This window comes from Triturus cristatus, chromosome 3_1 (assembly GCF_964204655.1).
Source record: "Triturus cristatus chromosome 3_1, aTriCri1.1, whole genome shotgun sequence".
Lineage (NCBI taxonomy): Eukaryota > Metazoa > Chordata > Amphibia > Caudata > Salamandridae > Triturus > Triturus cristatus.
In genome coordinates, this window is record NC_140583.1 from 755,491,711 (window position 1) to 755,512,433 (window position 20,723).

The window sequence follows — 20,723 nt, forward strand, 5'->3', positions numbered from 1 at the left end:
TATCTTTTGATATTTTAGCCCATGGTATTTTGTCCATTATATTAGGATGTCACAATTTCTGTATTTGATACTCAGAATATACACTTGTTAAGCAATTGCGACAGTACCTCCGGGCTAAGGAGCACTTTTTAAAGGTATCTAAGATGGCAGAACTTCCCCACGCAAGTCTCCCCCAACCCACCCCACTCATGAGAAATGGAAAATTGACTATGCTTTACAAGCGATTGTACCTCGCTGCTGTGCAGAAAGGTCCCAGGTACAGCGCTTAACGGCGATGTGCATTATTTCTGTATGGTAAGGTATTGTATACCATTATGAGTTACTTCACTGTGAACCCCTAACAGAACCCTGAACAAAGCCGTAATCAGTGATTCCCCTATATGTCATGCAGTTCTAATGAAAACTTACACCTCTGTATAGGCTTTTCTTTAAACTAGATACTACCAGCAGCATTTCGACAGCAGAACTAACTTGGATATTGGCCGCCAAGGTGAGAGTCCAGGTATAAACTGCGGTGAATGCTGCCTTCTGTGCACACTGGTTACACAATGATATACATACCATAACATGTTATTAGAGTGATAAATATAGGCTAGGGCACCCCAAGGCACTGACATAGGAACACACAGACACACATACAGACACACACCATGCCTGTCTCGAAAGAAGAGCTGGAACCAAAAAGCCACTGCCCACCAGAGAATGTTATATATTTCGGATACGAGATGAAAGCCAGTGCTAGTAAATATACAATGGTGGACTCACCATTCTAGGTTTTCCGTCAGGTCCCACGCAGCCTGAATAAAGAAAGGACAGGCTTTTACTTGAAGTTAATAAAACATTCCACATGAAGGTCTTTAGAATTATAGCTACGTTTTTCACAGCCAACTACTGTCTAACAAGAACCACAGTTTATAGACGAAACCAAGTCAAGGGAAACCAGGTTGTAAATTCTGGCAAACGTGTAACAAAGGAGCGGAAAGGGTGATGTTCCCGCCAACCAGTTCTTTTTAGGGGGGGGTGGTTCTGCGGAAAGAACCTCAGGAGGATGCATGTAGGAAAGGATGAGATAGCTCTTGCGGGTGCATTCTGGATACCAAGCATCACTGGATTTGTTCCTCACAGCGTGGGTAGGGCCTATGTTTTGTTCCCCCAGGAGGCTACCCATTAACAGCACAACCATCACCAGTGGGAAGGTGCTGAGGCAGTTGGCAGAGACACTGACTGCAAAACTCGATTTTAGGAAGCAAAGTTCTCTTAAGATAAAACCCATCTCCTCCATCGTGCAGCAAGGGACCACTGCCATCGTCATACTTTACTTTATAATATGCATTTGTCCTAACACAATAGAAGTTACTAGCGTTAATCTATTTAATTCTAAAAGAGCCCAAAGGCAGTGACAGAGCACAGCCATGGTCTGACACAGAAGCAGGGAGTACGTACTGTACTGTGTAAGCCAACAGTGGCTTGACCACTCACTGCATCACACATTTGGAGCTGGAGGAATTTTCTAAATTTCTTAGCTATGTACTACAAAATGCAGTTTCCTGCCATTTTGTGTACTCGTTTCCTCAATTACCATAGAATTAATCTATTCCCAATGCTGTGGATGTCTCAGCGCACCCAGACATGTAGTGGATGGGGTATCTCTGCCAATGCCCATGCATCCTTTAAATGTTCACATCAAAGGGTGTCATTGTAGGACACTACTTAACCTGGTGCATGGCCAAAAAAAGAGGGAAAGGGGAAGGCACAAGACCCTATCTTCTGAACTTTAGACAAGCATTGGTTCACTATTATATCTAGATTTTACATGATTCGTTGGCTGCTCATTGTCAGCAGAATGGTTTTGTTAGGCTTCAGGTGTGCAAAGCTGAAAATACGGGAGAGCGCAAGGCGCATCTTGTCTCTGCTTGGGTTTTGGCAGCACTTACTTTGACATTCGTACTGGAAGCAACAGCCTTTCTCGTCATAGACTTGTTTGGGAGCTAATCCACCCTCACATGTAATCTCCTTGACGGGTGGGCATTCAACATGCTGCAGGGTGATGTTCCCGCCAAATTCGCAGGTTGCGTTAGTGCATTTGTTAATTTCCCATGTTTCACCAATCTGTAACAAAAAAGTGGTTTAAGTCTTTGAGGTAGAGACTCCCAAATATGCGTCATTCTTTTTTTACCTAAGATTGAGTACTATTGACATCACGTCATATCAATTGTCCAGACAACGATGTCAGCCTTTTTTATTTTACTTACTGGGTAGGGCATGGCAGTGTCTTCATCACACTGAAGTTTGATAAATACCTTTAACAAGGAGTCCCAGCATATAAAGGCACACATTTCAGAGAGGAAGCTCAAATTATCTTCCCTTTACACCTCCATCCATTCAGAATTGTGAGACCAGAATTTGTAAGATATTATTCTATTTACCTTGAGAGTAAATAAACAAGGAGATCTGACCGAATAATAAACCCAAAAAAGCTCACTTGCAGGAATTGGCTGCCTGGTATATCAATTTACCTCTCTGTAGGGTTCTACACTTTCACAGCCCTCGGAGACAGTGGTGTCCGGACGTTTGTGAGTGGTTGGCAGTGATCCTGAGGTTGAAGGTGTAGTGGTGGCGCCAGGGCTTTCCGTTGTGCTTGGGGTGGTTGCTTCAGTTGTACCTTCTGGAGTAACTGGTGTCACAGTAGTGATTGGCGAAGTGACTTGTGGCGGAGGGGTACCAGTGGTTATGCAGGGACCTTTGGACTTCACAGGTGTGCAGTCGGCACCGCAAATGGCAAAGTACAAGCAGCCTTCATTATCTGTTGTATTGTAGATGACGCCACCTGAATGATATGAGAAGCACAATTGCTAGTGAGTGATGAAGTGACAACATTAGAAAATGAACAAGCAAAATAGTTCTTCTTTTCATGGTAAGAGCTGTATCACCAACAGTAAGGAAACCCCTGCAATTTACAAACCCTCTCATTTACAATCTCTGGCATTACATTTTAATGTCTTTGCCTTACCAATATGAGTTTTTACACCTTTTAATGTTAATCAGAATGCCCAAATTTCCTTCCTGGAATCAAGGCTAATGCTATTGACCTAAACATTTTTGGATTCACTACACTTACCTAATCACTGTATCGCAGCAAAAATATATATATACTATTTTTAACTCCTGGTATACTTACTTATACTTTCACTGCAATGTAGTAAGTCAATTTAGTTGATGTAATGGCATGTGATATAAAGCATGAACTATAGTGACCCTCTACTGGAGACAGGCACTCTTTTAAGCAAAACAGATCATGCCCCTAAAACATTAGGTTCCATAAGAGCATTGGAGCCACCAATGCATGTCATGTAGGTTTTGCCTCTGCTTCTAAAATCTCATTTAACTAGTTTGACTGACCCAATGGTAGTCTTCAACAATATGACGTTAGATAGTTTTGGGGCGCACTCGTGGTTCCTCCACCTATTCGTGTTTATACGACCTGACACTCTCTACGTAATGGTGCTGCAATCCTGCATGTGCTAGTCTTCAACAATAGCCACATTTTGACACGCACCCTTCTCCCAAATCTTATGAGTCTACCAGGGATCACATATCTAAGGCAAACTGACCCCTTGTGGAACTGCAGTTTCTTCATCATGCTGATATTTTGTAAGCTGAGATGACTTTGCCCTTGATTGCTTTCATTAATGATGGCGTTAAAATTTTCACATCTGTTGGATTTGCATCTTAAAAGAATGGCTAGAGGCCAGCAGTGGAGAGACTCTGGTGGCAAGTTATGTTTTTCCATCCCCTTCTTATCTTCACTTCTTTTGGATCAATGGCTCACAATCATTAGAGATCACCCTTTAAAATGAGAGCCCAGTTTAGAATCAGGTGGTAATGGGAAATCTGGTCAATCCCAGAAGAAGTTCTAAACTCAGAGAAGCGTCCACGATAGAATTTTTTTACCACCTGATGGTTTGTATGGTGGGCAAAATTCCAAAAGAGGATTCTCTTTATCAAGCGTGTTTATCACTTCTTTCAGAAATTAGAGGATAGTCCACCAATGTAAATAAGGCACTACATGCAGAGAGGAGAGCTGAATCCTCGGTTGTGAGTCAGAAGTTGGAGTGTGCAAAGTTTTTATTACATTAGCAAAGTCTTGCATAAATCCTGATCATTGAGCTATACTTATTTTGCAAAATTTCACACTTATATGTCTGCACCATAGGATTGTTATTCTGCGGAAACATACACTTTTTCCATGGAAGTGCTGGTTGACACTGAAAATTGTGGCACCATTTTCTCACGAGTTTACAGTAAAACCATTTTTCTCCCCAACTTTCAAACTGGAATGGATATTGGAAATCGATTAATTGTTTTTTCACAAGTTTATAGGGTACTAATTTCATGTTAAATCCCACTTGCGTACAGCTGTGCAATCTACATTTAGTAATTGTAGAATTTGTGAAAAATACATGCAGAGCACTAGAATAAAACTTTGGGTCTTTAAAAACCACTAGCCATAAGGCATGTTACATCTTTTTCAGATAAATCCTTCCACTAAACCACATTTTAGGATAAGATATCCTTTTTAGAACGGGCACTAGAGTGATCTTTCTTTCAAAATGGTAAATCAATTCCTGTCTCAAAACTCCACAGACTTTTTTGTCTGAAAAGGCATATCCCACTATAATTGCTACTGTAGACTTTCATCGTCCAATCAGGATCCATCATTGTTAGTGCAATTTAATGCAGTGACTCTCCTTGAAACAAAAAACCGAATATTGATTAAATGCACAAATAATATAGGAATTGGTGCCTTAAAATACAATTGCTAAGCATGTGTTTTTTCTTTTTGTTATCTCATTAACATGAAGGAATCTTCACTCACCAGGAGGAATCAGATTCTCGCCAACTTTGCAGTGACAGGTAGTTGTGACAGAAGTAGTTGTTGACGTGGACGTTTCTGTGGTGGGAGTTGGAGAGGAAGGTGTGTGAATAGAGGTGGTAGGTGTTGCTGTAGATTCGGGAGATGTGACAGGAGATTTTGAGGAGGTCTCTGCTGTATTTGTCTCCGTAGCTGTGGAAGGAGTAGTAGTTGATTCTGTAACAATTGAAGTAGTTTCCTCTGTTGATGGCATTGTGCTACTGGTGGTAGTTGTGGGTGTTGTGCCAATGGGTGTTGATGGTGCTCCTGTAGCACCAGTTGTTGCTGTGGTTGTTTCTGTGACAGCTGATGTTGGTGGGGCAGTTGTTTCTGTGGTTGTGGTTGCAGCTGTTGTTGCACAGTGTGTGGTATCACAGCATAGAACTCTCATCTTATAGTTATAACACTTCTTCATATCCTCCTCTCCAGTCTGGTCAGCATTATTACACACCAGCCCAGTTGTTACATTACATTTTACAATTTGCCCAATTTCAGCAATGTCCTTTTCGGGAAAGTTTACAGCCCGACACTCAATATCACTTATTTTCTCTGATTTTGCACAAATAGTTTTTCCGGATGCTATTATGTTTTCAAACTTTTCACTGTCACCATCATAAGGTTCTGAGGAGGGCTCCTTATCATCAAACCAATCAGACCATTCACAAAGTGGTTCACAAGCAGTTACCGATGGGGAAGTATTTTTTGTGACAGCAGCTGATGAAGGTGTAGTGGTAGATACAGTGGTGGTTTCAGACGTAGTAGATTCTGAAGTGGTTGTCACTGTAACAATCGTGGTACCAATGGCTGTGCTAGGTTCTGTACCAGGTGTCGATGAGGACCCTGTGCTACCAGTGGTTGTGGTTGCCTTTGTAGTGGGTGTTAATGGTGTTCCCATAGTACCAGAGGTTGTGGGTGGTTCTGTACCAGGTGTAGATTCTGTCCCTGTACTACCAATGGTCGTAGATGTTTGCGTTCCAGGTGTTGATGGTGTCTTTGTAGTGCCAGTGGTCGTGGTTTGTTCTGTGGTAGGTGTTGCTGTAGATTCGGGAGATATGACAGGAGATTTTGAGGAGGTCTCTGCTGTACTTGTCTCCGTAGCTGTGGAAGGAGTAGTAGTTGATTCTGTAACAATTGAAGTAGTTTCCTCTGTTGATGGCATTGTGCTACTGGTGGTAGTTGTGGGTGTTGTGCCAATGGGTGTTGATGGTGCTCCTGTAGCACCAGTTGTTGCTGTGGTTGTTTCTGTGACAGCTGATGTTGGTGGGGCAGTTGTTTCTGTGGTTGTGGTTGCAGCTGTTGTTGCACAGTGTGTGGTATCACAACATAGAACTCTCATCTTATAGTTATAACACTTCTTCATATCCTCCTCTCCAGTCTGGTCAGCATTATTACACACCAGCCCAGTTGTTACATTACATTTTACAATTTGCCCAATTTCAGCAATGTCCTTTTCGGGAAAGATTACAGCCCGACACTCAATATCACTTATTTTCTCTGATTTTGCACAAATAGTTTTTCCGGATGCTATTATGTTTTCAAACTTTTCACTGTCACCATCATAAGGTTCTGAGGAGGGCTCCTTATCATCAAACCAATCAGACCATTCACAAAGTGGTTCACAAGCAGTTACCGATGGGGAAGTAGTTTCTGTGACAGCAGCTGATGAAGGTGTAGTGGTAGATACAGTAGTGGTTTCAGACGTAGTAGATTCTGAAGTGGTTGTCACTGTAACAATCGTGGTACCAATGGCTGTGCTAGGTTCTGTACCAGGTGTCGATGAGGACCCTGTGCTACCAGTGGTTGTGGTTGCCTTTGTAGTGGGTGTTAATGGTGTTCCCGTAGTACCGGAGGTTGTGGGTGGTTCTGAACCAGGTGTAGATTCTGTCCCTGTACTACCAATGGTCGTAGATGTTTCCGTTCCAGGTGTTGATGGTGTCTTTGTAGTGCCAGTGGTCGTGGTTTGTTCTGTGGTAGGTGTTGCTGTAGATTCGGGAGATGTGACAGGAGATTTTGAGGAGGTCTCTGCTGTACTTGTCTCCGTAGCTGTGGAAGGAGTAGTAGTTGATTCTGTAACAATTGAAGTAGTTTCCTCTGTTGATGGCATTGTGCCACTGGTGGTAGTTGTGGGTGTTGTGCCAATGGGTGTTGATGGTGCTCCTGTAGCACCAGTTGTTGCTGTGGTTGTTTCTGTGACAGCTGATGTTGGTGGGGCAGTTGTTTCTGTGGTTGTGGTTGCAGCTGTTGTTGCACAGTGTGTGGTATCACAGCATAGAACTCTCATCTTATAGTTATAACACCTCTTCATATCCTCCTCTCCAGTCTGGTCAGCATTATTACACACCAGCCCGGTTGTTACATTACATTTTACAATTTGCCCAATTTCAGCAATGTCCTTTTCGGGAAAGTTTACAGCCCGACACTCAATATCACTTATTTTCTCTGATTTTGCACAAATAGTTTTTCCGGATGCTATTATGTTTTCAAACTTTTCACTGTCACCATCATAAGGTTCTGAGGAGGGCTCCTTATCATCAAACCAATCAGACCATTCACAAAGTGGTTCACAAGCAGTTACCGATGGGGAAGTAGTTTCTGTGACAGCAGCTGATGAAGGTGTAGTGGTAGATACAGTGGTGGTTTCAGATGTAGTAGATTCTGAAGTGGTTGTCACTGTAACAATCGTGGTACCAATGGTTGTGCTAGGTTCTGTACCAGTACCAGGTGTCGATGAGGACCCTGTGCTACCAGTGGTTGTGGTTGCCTTTGTAGTGGGTGTTAATGGTGTTCCCGTAGTACCAGAGGTTGTGGGTGGTTCTGTACCAGGTGTAGATTCTGTCCCTGTACTACCAATGGTCGTAGATGTTTCCGTTCCAGGTGTTGATGGTGTCTTTGTAGTGCCAGTGGTCGTGGTTTGTTCTGTGCCAGGTGTTGATGGTGTCTCTGTAGTGCCAGTGGTTGTCTCTGTACCAGGTGTTGATTGTGTTCCAGTGGTGCCAGTGGGTGTGGTTGATTCTGTGCCAGATGTTGATGGTGTCCCTGGAATGCCAGCGGTTGTAGTTGGTTCTGTGCCTGGTGTTGGAGTCCCTGTGGTACCAATGGTCGTGGTTGATTCAGTGCCAGGTGTGGATGGTGTTCCTGTGGTACCAGTGATTGTGGTTGGTTCTGTGCCAGATGTTGATGGTGTCCCTGGAGTGCCAGTGGTTGTAGTTAGTTCTGTGCCTGGTGTTGGAGTCCCTGTGGTACCAATGGTCGTGGTTGATTCAGTGCCAGGTGTGGATGGTGTTCCTGTGGTACCAGTGGTTGTGGTTGGTTCTGTGCCAGATGTTGATGGTGTCCATGGAGTGCTAGTGGTTGTAGTTGATTCTGTGCCTGGCGTCGATGGTGACCCTGTAGTGCCAGTGGTAGTGGTTGTTTCTGTACCTGGTGTTGATGGTGTTCCTGTGGTACCAGTGGTTGTGGTTGGTTCTGTGCCAGGTGTCGATGGTGTTCCTGTTGTACCAGTGCCTGTAGTTGCTTCAGTGCCTGGTGTCGATGGTGTTCCTGTGGTACCAGTGGTTGTGGTTGGTTCTGTGCCAGGTGTCGATGGTGTTCCTGTTGTACCAGTGGTTGTAGTGGGTTCTGTGCTTGATGCTGGTGGAGCCCCTGTAGTACCAATGGTTGCGGTTGATTCAGTCCCCGGTGTCGATGGTGTTCCTGTAGTACCAGTGGTTGTGGTTGGTTCCGTGCCAGGTGTCGATGGTGTTCCTGTTGTACCAGTGCCTGTAGTTGCTTCAGTGCCTGGTGTCGATGGTGTTCCTGTGGTACCAGTGGTTGTGGTTGGTTCTGTGCCAGGTGTCGATGGTGTTCCTGTTGTACCAGTGGTTGTAGTGGGTTCTGTGCTTGATGCTGGTGGAGCCCCTGTAGTACCAATGGTTGCGGTTGATTCAGTCCCCGGTGTCGATGGTGTTCCTGTAGTACCAGTGGTTGTGGTTGGTTCCGTGCCAGGTGTCGATGGTGTTCCTGTTGTACCAGTGCTTGTAGTGGGTTCTGTGCCTGAAGTTGATGGTGCCCCTGTAGTACCAACGGTCGTGGTTGACTCAGTCCCCGGTGTTGATGGGTTTCCTGAAGTACCAGTGGTTGTTGTGGGTTCAGTGCCAAGAGATGATGGTGCTCCAGTGGTACCAGTGGTTGTGGTCGGTTCTGAGACAGATGTTGTTGGTGTCTCTGTTTTACCAGTGGTTATAGTGTATTCTGTGCTAGGTGTTGATGGTGTCTCTGTAGTGCCAGTGGTCGTGGTTGGTTCTGTGCCAGGTGTCGATGATGTGCCGGTGGTACCAGTGGTTGTAGTGGGTTCTGTGCTTGGTGTTGGAGACCCTGTGGTACCAATAGTTGTAGTTGGTTCAGTGCCTGGTGTCGATGGTGCTCCTGTGGTACCAATGGGTGTGGTGTGTTCTGTGCCAGGTGTTGATGGTGTTCCCGTAGTACCAGTAATTGTAGTGTATTCTGTGCCAGGTGTTGATGGTGTCTCTGTAGTGCCAGTGGTCGTGGTTGATTCTGTGCCAGGTGTTGATGATGTTCCAGTGGTACCAGTGGTCGTGGTTGGCTCTGGGCCCGGGGTCAATGGTGTCCCTGTTGTACCAGTGGTTGTAGTGGGTTCTGTGCCTGGTGTTGGTGTCCCTGTGGTACCAATGGTCATGGTTGATTCAGTGCCAGGTGTCAGTGGTGTTCCTGTCATACCAGTGGTCGTAGTTAGTTCACTGCCAGGTGTTGATGGTCTCCCTGTCACACCAGTGGTTGTTGTTGGTTGTTTTTCTGTTGTTGGTGTCCCTGCAGTGCCAGCGCTTGTAGTTGGTTCAATGCCAGGTGTTGATGACGTTCCTGTCGTACCTGTAGTTGTTGTTTGTTCTATGCCAGGTGTTGATGGAGTCTCTGTAGTACCAGTGGTTGTTGTTGGTACAGTGCCAGGTGTTGAGGGTGTCCCAGTTGTGACGGTGGTAGTTTCTGTAACAGCTGATGTTGATGGGGCCGTTGTTTCTGTGGTTGGCCTCCCTGTTGTGGTTACTGCTGTTGTGGCACAGTGAGTGGTGTCACAGCATAGCACTCTCATCTTATAGTTATAACACTTTCTCACATACCCCTCTTCAGTCTGGTCAGCATTATTACACACCAGCCCAGTTGTTACATCACACTTTACATTTTGCCCAAGTGCAGCAATGTCTTTTTCGGGAAAGTTTGCAGCCCTACACTCTATATTGCTTATTTTCTCTGATTTTGTACAAACTGTCTTTCCTGATGCTATTATATTTTCAAACGTTTCACTGTCACCATCATCAGGATCTGAGGTAGGTTCCTTATCATCAAACCAATCCGACCATTTGCAAATTGGTTCACAGACAGTTGCTGGTGGAGATGTCATTTCTGACACAGTGGTTGTGGAGGGAGTAGTTGTTGATTCTGTGATTGTTGTAGTTTCTGAAGTTGTAGATGGAGGTGTGGTTGTTTCAGTAACAATTGAGGTTGTACTAGTAGTGGTTGTAGTTGGTTCTGTGCCTGTAGGTGTTGATGGGGCCCCTGTAGTTCCTGTGGTTGTGGTTGGTTCTGTGGCAGAAGTGATCGTTGATGAAGGCGTAGAACCACAAGGCACATAGGAACAACATAAAAAGCTGACCTGGTAATTGTCGCACTGGAGTGCGGGCGTCTGATCTTTGTTATTGCACTTAAGCCCAGTGTGAGGGGTGCACTCCACTACCTGACCGACTTCTTCCAAAGAGGCATCTGGAAAATCTGCAGCTCGACAGCGGACTTCTTTTGGCGTTTTACAAACCTTCTCCCCCTTTTCTTCCATTAACTCTAATGTCTCATAGTCTCCATCATCAGGTCCTGACCGTGGATAACTATGATCAAGCCATTCTGTCCAGCTGCACACCTCATGGACACAGACGGTTGGAGTGGGTGGTGCTGTGATGGGCAGAGAAAAGGACAAACAATATTATCTATTATTTTACTCATTGAGAAAAAGAATCACATGTTCTCCTTTATGGCAGTACTTAACATGGTATTGTACAAATAATTGAGAAAACTAGTTGAATCCAACCCTTTGCATGATTAAGTCAATTGGCATAAAATACTGATAATATAAAATGTTAATGAAAAGCTCAAGTTGCAATACATTGTAATGTTGTTTATCCCACTTGCTGCCAGATTCAAGTGCAGCTGCAGTACCAAAGTAACTACATTGCCTCAACTATTCGCGATTTCCTCAAGTTCTATAGAATAAAAAGCTATACATCTCTCTCACGGGTTTAATAGTTGGTGTCTCTGCAATGACCCACAAATATTGAGTCAGGTAGCTCCAGTAGGCACTAGGGGCCCGATTCACAGAATTAACTTAAGACAAAATCCTAAACTTACTACTTTTGGTATTCACAGAATGCACTTACTACTTTTGGTATTCACAGAATGCACTTACTACTTTTGGTATTCACAGAATGGATTTACGACTACTAACTTTACGTCCGCACTCAGGCCGGAAATCCCGGGCCGGAGGCGGAGCTTCCGGCTCGGAGGCGGGGCTTCTGGGCCGGAGGTGGAGCTTCCGGCCCGGAGGTGGAGATTTTGGCCATGGCTAAATCTCCGCCACTGGCCGGAATCCCCAACTCCGGGCCGGAAGCTCCGCCTCCGGCCCGGAAGCTCCGCCTCCGGCCCGGAATTTCCGGCCCGGAATTTCCGCCTCCGGCCCGGAATTTCCGGCCCGAGTGCGGACGTAAAGTTAGTAGTCGGAAATCCATTCTGTGAATACCAAAAGTAGTAAGTGCATTCTGTGAATACCAAAAGTAGTAAGTGCATTCTGTGAATACCAAAAGTAGTAAGTTTAGGATTTTGTCTTAAGTTAATTCTGTGAATCGGGCCCTATGATTCTGGTACTGATGGTGCCTGCTCATAGGAAGTCACACAGCCTTTGCTACCGAATGACTGCCCTCTGATAAGAAGGGGGAATCTTGAAACCAAACAGCGCCTGCAATGGTAAAGTAAGCAAGAGAATGGCATCTTAAGGTTTGCTGGTGCCAAAGCAGGAAATTATTCAGAAATAACAGTCTCTGTGCTAAACCACTGCCCTGAACAACACCTCCATAGGGCCATCCAGCTCTATTACTGGTCCTACCCACTGATCCCACCAATGACTAAAGGAAATCTAAATACCCTGACCACAGGAGCAAGTTTATCAAAGAGAACACAAACAACCTACCGCTGGTGTGCGAGGAAGTGGCCGTGCCAGTGGTGAAGGTGAAGGCTGTGGTGGGTGCTGCGGTTGAGCATTCTGTAATCTGACGGTTGATTGTGCCATTGGCTGCACAGGTTGCTACAAAGCAGTCGCCCAGGTTATCTCCTGTTCGGTAGATTTCTTCACCATACTTGTACTTCTTGCCATCGTAAGAACAAAAACAGGCTGAAAAACCAAGCATGTAGTCAGGGAATATTCAGGCCCCCAGGAAGTCCAGTGCTGTAGCAGAAAAACTGTACTGCGCATGCTACCCTTGACATCTTACCTGTAAGGTCGTAGTTGCATTTCATCTCATTGCCAATGCACATGCTAGTTGGAGAGAAGGTAGACATGAGTTACAAGCCTCACAAACGTTCATGCTATGTTACTTTTCAAGCAAAAAATGTAATTTTGTTGTTAGCAGCTACACACGCAAACTTATACAAGTATGAACCAAGCAAGAAAACATGCAGAGGTATTATTTTCCCAAACCAAAAATGATGATGAATACCCACGAGAAAATAAAAGAAGCCATCAACTACTTATCTAGGAGGTCACATACAATATCATTGCCCTGTCACTCATCCTCCCTTACCAAGACATGCAGTTCTCCACACTGGGGATCTTTGTTCCAGGTCTGTAGAGGTTGCCATCATTGTCATAGCAACCACAGTTAGCAGTGCAGGCCATGTTCTGCTCATCGAAGTAGGGTCGGTCCTCTGGGCAGCTGGGGTAGCAACCTAAAGATTTTCAGAAGACAACAGATAAAAAGAATGAAAAAACAAGGGAACGGTGAGAAGGAAAACACATAGCTTTCTATGCTTGCTTATTTCCTGTCAAAGCTTTTTGGAACCCACAGAGTCGAGCTGGCAGGGAGGATGGCCTTGATACTGCAATGTTGTCTCATATTTGAAAGGCTGTTATTGGGAGAATTGACATTTTAGCCATCTTTTTTGCACTTTGGCTTACAAACATCCCTGAGGGTATAAATCAGAGTTGAACTGGCATCTGGACAAATGAGAGATTTCTGAACAATGTGGAGTTGTGAAAGGTCAGGAATGTGCCAAAGCAACTAGCTGTAGCTGTCATGGTGAAACTCCAAATAACTTTCCCTTATGACCCACAGTATTAAGACTTTAGAATGGTTGAAGAAAACAAATCTTGTGGCAGACATATATAAGGAAAAAAGCTCTACCTGCCCACAAATTTTCCCTGTTAATATGTTGGGCCTCCACACACCCTAGTCTCTGTTCTGGAGTCCGACCAAGGCAGGGCTGTTCGCTCTGAACCCCAGCACGAGCCTAGTTTGGGAAGACAACTTACAAACTTCTCTCCTTTACATCCTGACTACGTCTCTACTGTCCAGTATGGACTGTTTCAAATGATCATAACTGCTGAAAACAGAGCAGAATATGGACAAAGTCTGGTTTGTTTCTCCCATACCTTCCAAGCCGGGCAACTCATAAAGGCATTTTCCACCAGGGTTGGCACAGGTCTTCATGCATGGGGCGCCGCACGGTTTGTAGTGCCACTCACAGTCCCCATCTGGGTTGTAGAAGTCGCAGAACAGAGCTGCAGAGAGAAAGATAATGGAGCACCTCTTGTCTTGTATGTATTTTGCTATTTCAACAATGTGTTTTGAGCTGTATATGGCAAGATACATGCAACTTGATGCCGTTGCGAGGGCACGGACTAGCAAAGGCCTGACAGGCACACAGGGTGAATGTTTTAGCAAGTTAGGCATCCATAGTTCGCCTGATTCTGTCTTACAATATCTCCTTGCCTTAGCAGATCCCATTTCAACACCTTTCTTCATACATTCTCCATTGCTATATGCAAATGTGACCCAATTCATGTCTGGTTACTGGGTGTTAAGCTACCTGGTGAACACTAGTTGGTGCTAAGACTTAGATCCTTGGCTGGGGATCTCCAGAAGTGCCTAGCTGGCGTTTGCCTGGAAGCAAACTTTAAAGACTTCACCAAAAATACTCAAAATGAATTTATAATCTGAGTATTCTAGTAACATAGGGGTTGAGTTAGAGTTTTCCAAATAGGGTGCGCGCGATATAGTTCCCTGTCTATGAAACTGATGGCCCCCCACCCTTTTTAGGGTGTATGATGTGATGTCCTTTTTTTCTCCTTCCTTGCCAGGTAAAACCGGACAGGGAAGGACAGAAAAAAACAAAAGATGAACCCCACATCGAGAGAAAAAGGCCGGGAATGTAGGTTATTAGTTTTGTGTTTTTCAATAACAAACACTGGAAAAAATGTTGTTAAAGTTTTGTAGACTGCTGTACAAACCAACAGCAGCTGTCCACCAAACCTTTTGTACCTTAACAGCAACTGCCATAACAGTGGTTCCTGTCAAGGTGCAGGGATCACCAGTGAACCAGTGGTTAGCTCTAAATGTGGCGGGCGGCAGTCCATCAGGGTGGCAAACGTAAAGTCCTCCATCACCCTGAAGGACAGAGTCTAGATCAGGCACATAGTCATATTACTTATCACTTAGCTCCAGCCCTGGCAGGTGAAAGGGTCCCCACTTTACTTTTTGCAGACGATACGCTACTTATCTCTAAAACGCCAGCAGGGCTCCAAAAGCTCCTAGACAGACTCTATACTTTTTGTGAGTCCAGGGGTTTGATTGTGAACACCTCTAAGACGAAACTTATGACATTTAACCCTTACAAGCCATATAGAGACAATTTTACCCTAGATGGTACAAGCTTGGAAAAAGTCTCAATGTTCGATTATTTGGGAATAAGACTTGACGATAAAATGCGATGGAGGCATCACACTGACAAAATGCTACTAAACCATAAGCATGTCACAGGCACTTTAATCAAAGAACACCGCTCCTCACACAGTAGACCTGTGGCTCCTGCTCTTACAATCTATGCAGTCAGTTCAGCTCTTTATGGAGCTGAACTGTGGGGTTTCGAGAATACCGAAAGTCTTTGCATGTCTGAACATAAATTTATAAGAAATTTAGTGATGCCATTGAAACCGTTGTTAAAAGATATGGGTAGGCACTCCTTTAAAGACATAGCTAGGTTATGACCCTTGTTATTCTGGGCTCGCTTATGCCGTACCCCAGAATTAACTAGCTACGCCGCCGCACTAACAGAAGTCATGATTTGGGAAAAAGGGGGTGGTGATGGACAGAGTTTCTGAATGATGCAGAGTACTCTTACCAAGTCAAGAGATCATGGTTTTAATCCATCACCGTTTTTTAGCTCACTGCACCATCCCAGCTCAGAACCTGGCTACATGCAAATTAGTCTGTACCTGTCCCAGTGCATGATGGGAACAGGGCAAACCAAACTACCAAGCCAATTCTTATACTGGGAAGGAAACAAGCTTCCGGGGACCGGTTTCTGGCAGAAGTCATGGCCTTAGATGTTAACCAAAGAATTAGCTGGGTACACAATCTCAAAAAATCCCTTATCGCATTAGGCCTAAAAGAAGCTTGGGATACATAAACCCCCCCTAGCAAGGCCGACCTCAAAAGATGCTACTGGGCTTGGGTCAATGCCCAAGAGCTTAATAATTCAGGAGTAGGCACACTGACGGAGGAGTTTTACCTCCACAAGCAATACACATTTTTAGAACCGTATTTAGATTTTATCCAAATACCACGGGATAGAGCACTCTATATACAGTTTAGGGTAGGCTCGCTGCCGGTTAGAGAGTTAACTGCGAAATGGAGCACCCCACATCGGACACCACTAGGGTGCCCCTGTTGTAAAACACCGGTAGAGACCATAGCCCACTTCATGTTTGCCTGCCCTGCTTACATTAGTATAAGAACCAGATGGCTTAAACCCATTTGCAGAGAGTTGAAGACCCACGAATACCGTACTGCTTTACGTATTCTAAAGGCGGATGCGCGGTCTCTCTTTACTTGTGGTGTAGCCACATATCTTGGTTGTGCCTGGATTGAAAGGTTCAAATTTTTTAATGGAGTTTTTTAATGAATTATGTCTCTATATTCTCATCTTGAAGGTTTGCACATGATATTATGCACTGACACTTTATTCCCTATTTCTGGTCCAAGAACAACCTAATGGGGGTGGGGGAGGGGGCTTTATGTGAAGAAGGGCTTGCAATGAATTTTTATTTATTACTTACCCAAGCTCATTCTTACTACCACCATTTTTTGTAATCTTTAGGGCAATTAGAAATTGATGAATTTAATGACTTAACGTTTTATCGGTTTTCATTCCTTTTAAATTGTTGTCTCTTTTTAAAATATTTGTATGGCTTTTATAAATTGAAAGTTGTAAGAAATGCTTTTAAGATATTGGCTATCGAAATAAAGCAATTTTGACTTGACTTCACTTAGCTTGATCACTCTACTATAACAGCTACGTGTTGGAATGAAGAATATTTTTAGAAACATAATACTTTGATAAAAAACCTATTACATTGAATTCTCAAAAAGTAAAACTTTCCATTATCATTAGATGGACAGTGTTAAAAAAGTTTTACAACAATTTGTTTAAACAAATCTGGGATCCAGCCACCTTGTCTGAAACTCACCCTAAACCATAATCTATTCCAAATCCTAATTTAATTATTAACCCAATCTTTATATTAAACCTAATCTGTCCCTTAACCTAACCACTGCTCTACGCCCCACCCACATTAACTCAAGCCCTGTCCTTTATTGTAGCTCTTAACTTTCTTTACTCTCAGATGCTTTTACCTATACCATATTAATTTTTAACCCCTCCAAAACACAGCACCAGGGAAGACTTGTAAATGAAATATATGAGAGCACGTTCTCCCATCCCTCAGGAGTTTGTATTATATGCTGGAACGTATGACATTCAAACACCTCTATAAGGCACACACAGTGCCCTACAAGCAGGTTTTCACCAACTCCGCTTAGACATTATTGCTCTTTGTGAATGTGCATCAAGCAGTGTGTCCCTTTGGTACAGTATTTAAAGAGAAAGCTTAAATTGCATTGTAGGAACATAATATAACATTACTTGGTATGCATCCTGTGTAGTAGACAGATCGATAACTAGACCAACACAGTTGACAGTTGACTGAGACATTAGTAAACCCTGGGTAATTAGGAGTTGGTGGTCCTATTTCATTATTGTACAATCTAAATGTAAAATTCATGTGAACTGTAGAGATCTTGTGCAATGTCTAGTCTCAATTGACACAGGTACATGAAAACTAAAAAAAAAAATCTTGTTTTCTGGAGAGTGCCATTGAAAGCAACACCTTTTTCTCCAATACATCTTAAAATTTCATTCAATGTAAGCAACGTTATCTCTCTCTCTCTCAATGACTTATGCTGCAACTTCTCTAGCTCTGAAGATTTTCAATTGCATGTTCTGTTCACGTATACGTACGGCAAATAGTTGGGGTTCTCCAGTGGATGCAAACTCCAACCTCACTGCAGGCCTGGGCGTAAGCGGCAACAGCTGTACAGAAGCACTCACAATCCCCTCCTGTGTCGCAAGCACAGGAATCAGTCACACAGGCCTCATAGTATTTGCTTGGGTCAACCTGTGAGTAGAAAGAAACACAAGAACTGGGAATGGGAGGATACAATGCGTGCACCCTATCTAAACTTTCTGAGTAGCAGAGAAAGTAAAAAACTTCTAAGAAGAGTTGTGCTATGGTATCGCAGATTGTGATAATAGTGTGGTTACAAACACACCAACCTGGTAGGGGAGTCAATGTGTGTTATCAGATCACTAGAAATCCTTCAGCTTGGTGGATGGTTTCAGTGGTAACGTTTTTATTATACATTAAGGGGGTTGTGACTTGATACGCCAAGCAGAATTGTCGCTCAAAAACCAGACAACGTTACCTGTGAGTGACATGTTGAGAACGCGTCGCTTTTGATGATGCTGCACTGCTTCTGGGACCAAGCTTTTCTGTACGGGTTGGCAGTACAAGCATCCTTGGCTTCCAAGGCATCTGGGCAGGTGGGATTGGCCTTCCAGCTGTTCCCGAATTCAAGTACATCGCCAACCACAGACTGGCTTCTGGTAGTGAAGTCATTGATACCATTCGAATCAAAGTTGCCACAGAGACCACAAACTGTGCCCTGTGTAAAGAGCCAAACAAGTGTGGGTTATTAGTCTTTCATCATAATCATTAACAAATTAAAGAAAAAAAGGCTTGCAGGGAGTTCTGTGCCATACCCATGCCAATGCCCCAAGGCACAACATTGCAGTCACAGAGACTGTTGCTTTTTCGTGGGGGAAGGGAAGTTAGAAACACCATTTAACCTTAACCCTTGGAAGTATTACGTTACTCAAGGGATTATTATGTCCTCTGAACACATGTAGTGTCCTTTGATTAAATCCACACCTTAAATTTTGAACTGAGCTTGATGAATATGCTGGTCTTCTTGTCCCACATGAGAACCATTCCATGCTTTGTCTCGATCACCATGTAGATGCCTGTGGAGCGGACGTTGTAAGGCATATCCACCGTGCTGTCCCTTTGCACCACATCGATGTGTTCCTCATGCAGGATCAGTTCATTGCCCTGGAAAAGACACAGGCTCAATTAGGTGGTAGACAGGTCAATAAACAATCTCAGTTAGCAGTGACGACCAATGAGTGTGTGGCTTTAGCAGTAAACTACTCCATCTCTTTATAAACTTTCTAAATGATCTTTACTTGTAAAAGTAAATCAAATTGTTCATGTATTGCACCTGTTAACATATGCAATAGTGGGGAGTATGCTGTTGGACTTAAGCTATTTGCCAGAATGCAAGTTTGACTCTATATCTATCCAGTGAACAATCAGAGTCCTTGAATGACTATTAATGGAGGATCTCAATTTTCAGTGCATGAAACGTAGCACTCCATTCGTGCCCAAATGAGAAAGCGCATGAGAGCTGGCAGTGTAGTTTTCTATTTCCGTGCCCGATCAAGGTTCTGTATCTCACTTCTATGGCTGAGAGGGGTAGCTCAGTCTTTAAGCTCAGCCTCAATAATGTCCATTGTGCTGGCTCTCTAAGCAGTGAGAAAGATCCTCAGATTTAATGGCTGTTCACTCCTCGGCCTCCACGCTAAAACGTACGGAAGGGTGTCAGTACTTAAAGGATTGAGGGAGGCTTGCAGAAATGTGGACAAGGGCAGAGGGCAGCTGTGCTGACATTACTGAAGCATTATGCAAAGACCCCTGGTCTTCCAACACATGGGAATTGCTGTAAATCCAAGAGGCTGAGCAACAAACACTGGTCCACTCAACGTCATGATCAGTCATATTCTAAACAGAGGCATCATTGAAGAAACCCTTTCCTAGACAGAACACATGTGAGTTCATCAATTCATTCAGAGCAATTGCAACTCTTTGAAGCAACAGGGAACAGATCCTTTTCACATCTTCAGCCACACAATTTAATTAAGTGACTATTTATTGTGGTGATGCTAGACCGATATGTGGCTTTCGTTTCCAGCTAGAGCTCCAGCCGACATCCAGACATTTCCATTCATACGCAGTACGCGCTACTCACCCCGAGGAAGAGCCGAATGGATTTGGAGCAGGTGGTGCCAGTAGTGCCGCAGGGGATGTTCTCGGTGATCACTCGGAAGGTGCCAGCAGTGCTGTTGCCACCGTAGTCCTGAGGAGAAGCATATTGGTATTCATTTGCAATGATCCTCAGCAGGTTGTAGGCTGTGAGAAGGGTTCTTATTAGAATACTCTCTAAATACCTGAGCCAGGGTGTATTGACAGTCCCCGTTGAAGCTGAAGCGCTTGCTGTCGAAAGTGATGTAATGTCCATCGCCGTACACAGTGCAGGTGCCGAAGCAAGGTTTGTCAGTGCATTGCCACATCCGGTTCTTGCAGGTGCTGTGAACAAGAAACCCTCTCATCAATCAATGAAGCAGTGCAGTCGAACAAGTGCACCCTTCTCATGCCCACAAAACACATTCCATGCCCCATGCTTTAGCGCTCTTGAATTCAGCTTGAAATGCAGGGAGATATTTACAAGAAAATGTCAGAGCGTGATGTAATGCCAAATTTGGCAATGCCGCACTCAGACATTTTCAAAATGCAGGGATGCGCCGTATTTACAAACAACGGCGCACCCCTGCGTCTCACCTAGTGCTGGCACTGAAAAAGCTGCCTAGCTCAAATAATCACATAAACATCCTGCACATTAACAGTCTTTACAGGTGATTTGCCATTTCTATGTGTGCTACAGAGAACAGAACACATAGAAAGAGCAAAATACGAGGAGAAATTATTAATTTCTCTTCGTATCGCCATCCTAAGACCAGGTTTTACCTGGCCTAAGTTTTTGGCACTTCCACATCGTTGTAAATATGGAGCGGCGTCAAACAGCAATGGGTGTTGCAGTGGAATGCCCACTGCAACACCCATCGCCTGCCCCTTTGCATTAGCGGACTACTGCGGAAAGGGGCATATGTACAAGGTGGCATTAAGCCATGTTAAGTGGCTTAATGCAATATTGTAAATATGGGGTATGGAGAAAAGCCACCGGAGCGTCAGAAAAAGTGATGCTCTAGCGGCATTAGGGGCATGTAAATATGCCCCTCAGAGTTACTTTCTAGATGCAGAAGATTG

General features: G+C 44.1%; 1 protein-coding gene across 2 annotated transcripts in view; it reads right to left on the reverse strand.

Annotated features, from left to right (window-relative positions):
* Positions 1 to 20,723, reverse strand: part of LOC146860929 (uncharacterized) — an 80,159-nt gene that overhangs the window by 17,923 nt on the left and 41,513 nt on the right. For both annotated transcript variants that reach the window (XM_085644909.1, XM_085644908.1), the window contains exons 22-34: positions 19,847 to 19,985; positions 19,648 to 19,755; positions 18,492 to 18,671; positions 17,986 to 18,225; positions 17,522 to 17,678; positions 13,596 to 13,724; positions 12,748 to 12,892; positions 12,439 to 12,482; positions 12,138 to 12,338; positions 4,877 to 10,849; positions 2,517 to 2,827; positions 1,935 to 2,109; positions 766 to 797 (exon numbers count right to left, since the gene is read on the reverse strand). In XM_085644909.1, the coding sequence (XP_085501035.1) occupies positions 766 to 797; positions 1,935 to 2,109; positions 2,517 to 2,827; positions 4,877 to 10,849; positions 12,138 to 12,338; positions 12,439 to 12,482; positions 12,748 to 12,892; positions 13,596 to 13,724; positions 17,522 to 17,678; positions 17,986 to 18,225; positions 18,492 to 18,671; positions 19,648 to 19,755; positions 19,847 to 19,985 (7,834 nt within the window). The remainder of the gene's footprint in view (positions 1 to 765; positions 798 to 1,934; positions 2,110 to 2,516; positions 2,828 to 4,876; positions 10,850 to 12,137; positions 12,339 to 12,438; positions 12,483 to 12,747; positions 12,893 to 13,595; positions 13,725 to 17,521; positions 17,679 to 17,985; positions 18,226 to 18,491; positions 18,672 to 19,647; positions 19,756 to 19,846; positions 19,986 to 20,723) is intronic.